Source organism: Chrysemys picta, chromosome 11 (assembly GCF_011386835.1).
Source record: "Chrysemys picta bellii isolate R12L10 chromosome 11, ASM1138683v2, whole genome shotgun sequence".
Classification (NCBI taxonomy): Eukaryota; Metazoa; Chordata; order Testudines; family Emydidae; genus Chrysemys; species Chrysemys picta.
The window spans coordinates 61350654-61360730 of NC_088801.1; the positions used below are offsets into that span (position 1 = coordinate 61350654).

Consider the following 10077-nt stretch of genomic DNA (forward strand, 5'->3'; position numbering starts at 1 on the left):
AGGTCACTATTTGGGGAGAGAGTTTTCACGCGGCTCTAATGGCTTTGATTCCTTCCTTGAAGTCAGTGCTCCCGCCTTCTCTCTTTCCACAACTTCCTTAACAAGAAGTATGTTAACGTAGCTGGTCCTGTATCTTCTGCTCCCAACTCCTGCACTGGGAAAAGGCACAAGTGAGCCAGTCAGTAAAAGGCTGAGCTACAAGATCAGCTCCTTCCCGTGCTGTTGTGTAAGTTCCCTATCTACAGCCAGACATTGAGCCCACTGGCCCCCTAGGTCAAACAACTGACCAGAAAGCAAACAGCTGACGGTCAGAGCAGTTCATGCCCAGCGTGTCCTCTTAAAGGGCACGCTCCTAATCAGGCCCTTTGGAGTGGCTGGACCTGCTTGACCCAATTTGTGGGGTTTGGATGGGTCCCATGGGTCAGTGATTTTCCACTTCTAGTTGTTGGTCTGACCCACAAGCTGTGGGTCACTGGGGAGGTGTGAGCCAGCCTTCTGAACTCTGAACCCACCAGGAGCTAACAAAAACAGAGCGGGAGGGGGAAAGAATTTCATTAGGGCCTCTGCCGAGAGAAAATGCAGTGTTGTTTTGCTTCTACTCAGAAATGAACACCGTGTCCAAGGGGCTGCAATTGAAAAGGTGTTTGGTTTGGCTTATGGGTTGTTGTTTTTTTTTTAAAGAAAAGTAATAACATACACAAGCAGACTGTATAAGGTCAAATGAAAATTGAGGTGCTTCAAAGTGGCAATGCATTCGCTCTCCGGAATCACCATTATTAGAAATTGCCCCCAAATCTCCCTTTATTCGTGTGAGTCCAGCTTTTCCTGGTGACGGCATTTCTGATGCTGCAGGTTGCCTTAGAAATACTGACTTTCTGTCCACTTAAAAAAATAATAAAAGGGGACGTTCAGGGTTGGTCAAGCGCCAGCCATTCTTTCCTTTTCTTCATCTTACAAATTCTTAGCTGCTGGTTAATGTGATGTGGGGACTGGGGGCTTCAAAAAGTGCTTCGAACCCCTCTCTGACTCCCTTTTAAAATCACTAATGCCAGCAGGCCTGGATTTGGGAGGAAATCATCCATAATAAACCAACAAGCATGAGGCAGGGGAGGGGAGAGAGTAATAGAAACATAGAGCTTAAGGCCAGTAGGGATCATGAGATGATCTAGAATGAATCATCAGGGAATAGTTCAGTTTCAACATCCAGGGCTTATTATAAATAGGAACAATGGCCTGGGTCATCCCCTCCCCTCCTTTCAGAAATACCCTGGGGAAGTGAGCTGGGCAAGGGGGGCTGACACATCCACAAGGACCCTTTGTTGAGTTTCCCTCAGCTCGTTCTCCTCAGGGGTCGCCAGCGGAGCAGAATTGCCAGGCTCCCCCAGCCTTCCCTGCCCACAGAGACTCCCTTGAAGTGTTCGTGGCTTTGTATCCGAAGGGTGGCGGAAGCTGCAAAAGTATTAACACGCTGACTTTTCCGAAGCCTCTGTGTGAAGTGGAACCATGCCCGGCTCTACCCACTCCTTCCCCAGCCTGACCATCCTCCAGCTGTCAATCCCGACCCCATAGGCATAGCTGAGCCATTTGTACTCCACCCCCAGAAGAGGTGAAGAGGGGCCTGGAGAGGGAACGCTCTGCATGGTAAAATTGGCCATCATACCTGATCCCAATATTTTTACGGTGGAACCTGGTTTCTTCCTTCCCAAGCGTTACTCTAAAGGGTTCCACATCCCCAGCACACTCAACTCTCCTGAAAAGAAGCCATTCCCTATAGGCGCCGACTCCGTGGGTGCGCCGGAGCACCCACCAGCAGCCCCGCCAATCAGCTCCTACCCCTCCTTCCCAGTGCCTCCTGCCTGCCTTGATCAGCTATTCAGCAGGGTGCAGGAGGCACTGGGGGGAGGAGGAGTGGGGGCGAGGGTGGAACGAGGCGGGGGCTTGTGGGAAGGGGTGGAGTGGGGGTAGAGCCCCGCCCCCCGAAACAGAGGAAGTCAGCGCCTATGCTCTACAGCCTCCTGCCCCTCCTCCATGCTGTGTGGACACGTAATGCTGCTCCTTTGCCACACCCAGACCCCGAAGAGTGAAGGTCTGTTGAGGTGCCACTGGTGATCACAGCAGCTTGTTCCAAGAGCAACTCTAACTGCAGCTTGAACAGAATCTGTTTTCCACCAATTACATTTGAAATACTTTAAAATCATAAATTCAGCTTTCCATTAAGGGCTCAATTCAAAGCTGCCCAGATTCCCACTGGACTTTGCATCTGTCCTAAGCACGTTTGCATTATTTTGATTTTTTTAAAACACAATTAGCAAAAATTCTGTCTAATGATAACAGCTAAGAAAAATTACATTAAAACATATGACCATTATCTTGACAAATATCCTTTTAAGCATTGCACGTCTCTCGAGTCTTGAAAAAGGAAACTAAAGCCAAGTATGACACACTAACATTTGTTCCTTTTGTTTTATTCCTTGACACACAACTGCTTCCTCTTTTAATTTCTCTTGCACATAAACACAAGCTTCCAGTTGCAAGATATGGTGTGGATGGCTCGTCCACCAGTCTTGTCATCGTTCCGGCCACCTCTGATAGAAACACACGGCACAACCCTTTGGCTTGCTGTGGAAGTTAGACTTTGTTGCAAGGCCTATGTGTGAGAGTAGAGATACAAGTTGTCTGAACACATGTGGGTTAAGAGTCCTTTTAGTATCTCAGAGGGTGGTTTGAACCCCTTCAGCACTTTGCCTGGACTGTCTCATGAACAAAACAGGAGGGCCTGTCTTTTATAATGTTCTGTTTTTAAAGCAAAATGTCTCTAGGGACCGTAGGGTCCTAAAAGTCCAAGGCCTGGAATTCTTCCTTTCTCTCTTTCCATTTTAAACAGGAAACATTTGCACTAAGCGATTCCAGGGGGAGTGTTGTAGGTTCATTTCAAGGCAGATAATGTTTGTTCATTGCCTATGTCTGTGATTTACCCCATGGGCTTAAACGAGTGCAGCAGAAAACCACATGTTGTGTTTCACTTCATGCAAAACAATTTTCGATGGCATCTGGGAGGGGAGCCCCGGTTAAGAAATGAGAAGCATGCTTATAAAATCCCTGTGTGAACAAAAGAGAGAGTTTGGTGGAGGAAGTAAAAGTCATCAGCAAATTGGACACCTGATATCTTTTACAATAGAGATTTTTTTTTTAATAAATCCACAAAAATGTATTTCAACAACAGCTGATGAATGTAGTCCTGTGCCCCTAGGGCAGGTGTGTCTAATTTACATTTTCAGTCTTCTCTTTGGGTCAAAATCCTGCAGTTCCTTCAGCTTGTCCTCGGGCAAAAAATTCAATGGGAGGTTTTGCCCTAGTGAAGTATAAGGACATTTGCAGTCACAACAGTAAAACTCCTAATTGTGCTGAACTGTTGTGGATGCTGCAGTGACATATCTATGCAGAACAATTATTTTTGCCATTTAGAAGTATCACATGTTAAACTATTCTAGGGAGAAATATCAATCCCTCATTAGTGTAAATCATGGCATTTAAGACACTGAAAGGTACAGAGGGGACTTTATAGCACATCCTCTGGGATTACATGTTCACATGTTGCTTTTCACATGCACCAGAGCTTGCCAAACCCTTATGGATGCAGACAAGTTACAGAGCAGACTTAACATCAGGCTCTCCAGCTCACAGGGGGGTTTTGAAACCTCACTGGCGGCTAGCCCATTAAACACAGATACTGTATCCTAACATCCCTGTTGTTTCTTCCAGGAGTTCCAAGATTTCCAACTATGGTGTTTTGAGAGTTTTACAGTCTGACATGTTAGAAGAAAAAAGTGGGCCAGGGCTGGGAGGTGTGATTATTTGTGCACATACGGCTTATGGGATTTGCAAAGCTGTAGCCCAAACTCATCTGTTTATCCTCAGGCTAGATAAGACACAGTCAAACACACATTGTTTGAAGGATCTTTGTTTCCATTATGACAAATGGATCAAAGGAGGCTGGCTTTGTGAGCTGCAGAGCTCTTCCTTCGTCAGTGGGCTGTGATGGGCGCAGGACCCTTGCGCCCAGTATCCTGTGAATTAGAAATACTGCATCATGTAGCTGGGAGGGTTTTTTTTACTCTCAAGTTCTGTTTTGACTCATCAGGTCAAGTTACTGCTGAGGTGGCATTTCCTGTCCCACATTAAATGTAGAATTTTAACGACAGTGTGTTGCTGGCTTGGAATACTGCTTTATTTATCTAGATGTATTTTCTTCCTTCCCAGGTGTGGCCCAGCAGAACCAATGGAGTATTTAACAGGGCCCCGAGTGATCTACAAAGAGCGAGATCTTCCATACTACCAAGGAGGGCAGCCTGCTGTCCACCCCTCTAAAGGAAACTACTCTCGTGCACAAGACATGAGGGCAGCAGAATTGCGGTATCCCCAGTATTACCCCGGCCAACAACTAACCACCCAGCACAAGGGACCCCTCCGCCAGGATGTCCCACCTTCACCTCCCCAACCACACAGAGTGCCAGCTTATAATGAAATGGGCCGAACAGGACAGCGTGGGAGCAGCCCGGATCAATACCAATATAGACATCAGGATTCCAGGCAGAAGAATCCCATGACTGCAGCTGTATAGCCTGAAACTGGACTTTGTCAACATGGGCTGGGATGGAGGATTCCTGACATTCCCTTTTTTACAGTTGGTCCTGGCAAGCTTAACAGCATGTAGGAATGGTACCTTAACTGGAATCGTTCTTACTGAACCTGCCTCAGGATAGGCTCGTTTTCATAGGAATCTTGGGCCATATCAAATTAAGAGACTGTGTCTTTTAGGTACGTGCGTTGCCAGACATTCAAATGTTTTTAACACCAGTTAAAAATAGAAAGTGATGGCTGAAAAGTAAGTGTAACTGTTAGTACAGCTCAGGGCTATTTACCACATCTGGCTACACACACACACACACACACACACACACACACACACAGCGAGCCCTCTGTACAAGACCAGTCGTGATACCACCAGAGTCCATTTTGGATCCAAACCACAGGAGTATTATATCACAGAAGCCTTCTGGTGACCTGACACTGTGTTCAGGGCAGTGCTGCTCTTCTTGGGATCAGAGAGTCTTGTGTAATCTAGTGCCGTGTGCAGTGGTGACTTTACCAATGACGTCCCTGCTGTCCCACTCCCACTCGGACCAGCAGTTTTATATTTTGAGAATGCCGTAGTGATTGGTTTTTAATCTTGCCTGTATCTTCCTCTTTCTGCTTGTTTGCTGGAGCATGCATCTGGGAGCCCTCCTTTTTGGTAGTTCTGCATCAAGCTTATCCTCTTTTCATATTGCAAATAACACAGTTGGGCTAAAATGAACTAAACTTCCTCAGCTGTACTTGGGCAGTTTAGAGAGTATTCATAGAACTGTCCTACAGGATCATTAGGGGATGAGGCAACCATCTGAAAAATGTTTCTGTCTGTCTGTTCCCATTTGTACATATATTATGCAGTGCACGGCTCTTAAATGTAAGGCCTAGGGGCCAGGTGCGCAGCAGCTTTCAATGAGTGTAGCTTCCTTGACTTCAGTGGAGCTAATCCTATTTATACCTGCTGAGGATCTGGCCCGAGGTGTGAAGTACAGTAAGTGCTATTAAAGTTGTTACTCCATCACGTATTCAGATGGATCAAGGAGGGCAGAGCCTGTACTTGCCCCCACTCTAGTCAGGTTTGCATAAAGGTGTCTGCTGGCGTATCAGTTAATGAATTCTGAGCCTGCAGTTGTAAGCTTCTATCCTATTCTTCTGCTGTCACTGTGCATGGCTCCTGCCGTTCGAATTGTCACCTGTTAATGCAGGGCCCGCTGCTGATCATGGCAAGGAAGCTCAGGCTCTGGCAGTGCCGGTACTGTGCGAAGTGCCAAACAATGCCAATTCGCCTGGCAGTGCTCCGCACGGCAACTGGAAAAGGGGGGTGGGTGGGAGGCGTTAGGCTTTTAAAAGCAACAGGGGATGGAGAAGAGAATGAGGATAACAGAGGAGAGATTGCTTTAGAAACGTTGGGGGCAAAGAGAAAAGGAATGAGGAGAATGGTTTAAACAATTAAGGTTTTTTAAAACAATTAGGCGAGGAGAGGAGAGACACTGAGGTTGATGGAGAAAGAGAAGAGAAGGGGAAGGACAAGTGGGTCAGGAGGGGGAGAAGGTAGGAGAAGGACCTAGCTTCTTTCCCCCAGCTCTCTGCAGACATTAGCTCAGGGCTGCTCTGGCCTTAAGGAGGTAAATGATGCTCTGAGGCAGTTTGAAATGTGCCTCCCAGCCATGCGACTTCCCAACTCCACAGACATTTGCTGCGCCGTCTAACCTGGCTTCAGATGCTTGGATGCTTTGCTCAATGATTTGTCATGCTAAACATTGGGGAACCACAGAGCCTGTAACTAGGAACACATTTTAAGTAGCTTCTGAGTGTTCGTAATTCTTCAAGCTCTGCCTTTGGAAGCAACAGAAGCTCGTTTGGGCCCCTCTCCTCTGAGGGAGAGGTCTGGGACCTGGCCTGGCTGACGCCCTTTGGTATGCAGCAAATGCATCAGGATTCATTGCACAGGTCACCTCCCAGTTATAGATCACACGAAGGGTCCATTCATCCAGTGTGTATCCCTTTATCAGGACTGGTAAGGATTCATTTGATCTCTAGAGACTGGCGCATGGTGTATCTGAGTCTCACACAGGTTTGCACAGCTGCATTCCAAGGGGCTCTTCCAACCACTAGCTGCATTCCCATTCCACTGTAAACACTGTGTAGGGTACATGCCACACACAGCCTTGTACTTCTTTGAACAAGCTTTCTGTACTGGGTGGTATACTCGGTTAATAAAGATTTGGCAGCCACAGGGTAGCTGCTAGTGACATGAACGTCCACCTAAAGCGAAGTGAAAACAAATTAAAATACTTTCCTTTCCTCTTTTGAAATACAGCCCCAGATACATTTGATCCAGCTGTAAAGAAACTAATACGTTTGTGACAGTGGCTTGATCAAGCCAGACCACAATTAAGAACAGCTCTGAATATAAGCTACTGCCTTATCATTCATTATCTACTAACCCTTCAAATGCTCCGCAGCACAGCTTACAGAACTCATTTAGAGTATTTCACGAGCCAGGGCCAAATAAAAACAGGATGGAAACAGCTTCTGGGTTATTTATGGCCTTTGAAGGGCTTGCTCAATTGTGTCTCTGTAACCTGAAACCTCCCGTGGAGGCTCACATTGACTGCCCTGGCACCGCTTGGTTTGGGCCGACAGATCAAACGAGCACCTTCCAAGTTGTTAATCTTACCCAACAGGTTACACAGACGAGACTTAACAAAAAGTAGTGGATACTATTATAATCTATGGACACATCGTACACTGCTGGAAGCTATGAAGGAGAAAACTTCTGACCTTGCTGGGGGACAGGAGCAAAAGGTATTACAGACCATCTCATTAATCTGTGGTGCTGGTCTAGGAGAAAATTGCAATTTGCTGGTTTAATATCTTGTAGAGGTACGGTATTTGCAAAGCATGATATATAACTACTGTATATATAGTCTGCTTCTGTGCAATGTAAAATGTATGATTTTAGCACCATATTGTGGAAAATATGTACCGTGCAAATTTCACGAGGTGCTACAACTGACAGTTGAAAATACACCACTTGCAAAATCCAAAAGAGCCGTTCAGTAACAGGTTGCTCTTTTCCCCATATGTCCATATGTTTTGGAGTGTTACGTGTCTGAAATGCTCTTGACACATAGTTGCCTCACACTCCTTCATCAGAAATGTGCCAATCCAGCAAAAACCTTCCTGCCATGCTCTGGGTTTGCCAGGAGCGCCCAGGTTGCTGCTGGAGCCGGAACATGGTACATTTGCACGGTGGCATGAGTCAAGATTAAACAAGAGCAACCTGCTTGTATGCCAGGAGGGCTGCTGTGACTCCCAAGCTGCTGTGCTGGCTGAGTTGCATCATCGGTTTCTGATTCTGGTAAAGGGGCAGGTGGGCAGTGAAGGATTTAGAGACACAAATAGAAACGGGTGACTTGCTGAGTGACCGAGCACTAGTGATCCACTGACATTGGCCCGTGAGGAACCATTACCACTGTGATAACTACTATTATAAGGAGGCTCTGTGGGCACTCCTGCAAAGATGTCTTTGTGAAAAACGGAGGGGACCCAAGAATAAAAACAACCACTGTCCCTAAATAATGCCTGCAGCCCTGAACACCAGCTCACACAAACGTCCTAAACTAGAAATAGCTTCACATGCTGCCTAATTTTTGTACAGAGTGAAAGTGCTACCTCCTCCTCCTCATCATCATCACAAGCAGCCTCAAAGATTTGCTTTTCAGACAGAGAGAGTTCTGCGTAAATCCCATTACTCTTCTGGGGCCTGATCCTTTCCACCGAATTGAAGTTGTTTATCTCCTCCCAGGGTGAGGCCCTATCCTGCAGTCTCGATTGCAGTTGTTTGCGAGAGTATTCTAACCTTACGTGCACTGTCTGGAGAGCGCCGTTTACTATCAACATATAATAAACCAGGACGTTTTGTTTCTAAGTCACTTTTCTATTATTTCTTCGCTTTTTTATGATACTTGACTCTGGTTGTGTGTGTTGAATAAAAAAATATAGTGAAATCAGTGGGGGGGAGGATTCAACACCAAATTTGAGAAAAAATTTTGGTACCATAAATGATTTTGCATTTTTTTGTTATATATAACTGTATAAATTTTACCTGTTTTATTTTGCATTAAAATAAAGGCTTTACGACTACAAACTACCATCTATTTGCATATTGATTCTCTCACTTCTTTGCATTTCTGAAGGCATCATCTTTTTGGGTTGTGATCTGGCGTGGTCAGGATTAGTGGGAGAACTTCAAGGAAAACCCACCATTGCTGCAGAAAATGGTGATAATGACTCATTACACTTAAGTTGGATTCCCTCAGAGCCAGCTTTGAATCAGTGCTCCAGCTTTGTGGTTCGGGATGCTCTGCTGTTGGACATTCCATGTTCCAGATGAGTTGTAAAACCAAGGTCCTGATCCCATGGCACCTTTCACAGAGATGTTAGCTTCTGTCACCTGCTGACTGACCCCTTTAAGAGGGGACCGGCTCCAGCGCACCTGTGACTGATTAACTGCTGCCCGGTTGGGCTTAAGAGAAGGCACCTGAGCCTTGTAGAGGAAGCTATGGCAGAGGCTGCAGAAGAGTTGCAGCAAGCAGGAGGTGCCTGTAGGAGACCCTTGACTGGAGGAAGGGTTTTGAGGCTGGAAGCCAGACCTAGAAATCTGAGCTCCAGCTAGGAAGGGCTAGGAGTGGCTTCGTGAACAGCAGGCTGGGACGGAACAAGAGCTCTGGATGTGGTAGAAAACTCCAGAGAATGAACTTTGCAGATGTGGAGACAGCCTATATTTTGGAACCTTGAGTCTTGCTTTTGAACTGTTCCTGTAATTCAACCAGCCCCAGGCAGGGGTGATGTCAGCCATAAAAAAGTCTGTGTGGAGTTCCTAAGGGCCCAGAAGATGGGGAAACTCAGGCAGGGCTCGACAGGGGGCGCATAAGAGATGGTCAACTCTGTTACAGCCATGACCAAATTCCAGTTTCGGCAGCTACATTTGGCCTACCTAAATTCCCCCCACCATTTCAATTCAAAGCAGAATTCATCATTTCCTGTTCTCAACTGAAGCGTAGTGTTGCTGTGTGTTATGTAACAGCTACCCCATTCCACCCCAGCTGAGGTTGCATTTCAATGCGATGGGTGCAGTGCTTCCTTTACATACATTTCAGAACCCTTGAAACTCTGATGCAGGTGCTTAACTTGAAGTATGAGAATCGTCCTATTAAAGTCAATGGCAAACTACTTACATGCTCAACGTTATGCACACATGGAAGCATCAGGGCCATAGTTTGTATAGTACATTGGCATCTGTTCAGATGTAATAATGAAATTCTCCAAACCGAATATAAAGATGTTCAGTGTTTAGGAGGAAAGTCACTGGGCCAGGGAGCCACTAAAGATGTATCACTTCTATGAATAATGTTCTCTGTGTTGCTTCTAAGAAACATAGGA

General features: G+C 46.1%; 1 protein-coding gene across 3 annotated transcripts in view; it reads left to right on the forward strand.

Moving 5' to 3' along the window:
- The window catches only part of PARD3B (par-3 family cell polarity regulator beta), a 641105-nt gene extending 632323 nt beyond the window's left edge, over nt 1-8782 (forward strand). For all 3 annotated transcript variants that reach the window (XM_065562102.1, XM_065562103.1, XM_065562104.1), the window contains one exon: nt 4261-8782. In XM_065562102.1, coding sequence (XP_065418174.1) covers nt 4261-4621 — 361 coding nt within the window. In that variant the 3' untranslated portion in view covers nt 4622-8782. The remainder of the gene's footprint in view (nt 1-4260) is intronic.
- The last annotated feature ends 1295 nt before the right edge of the window (nt 8783-10077 follow it).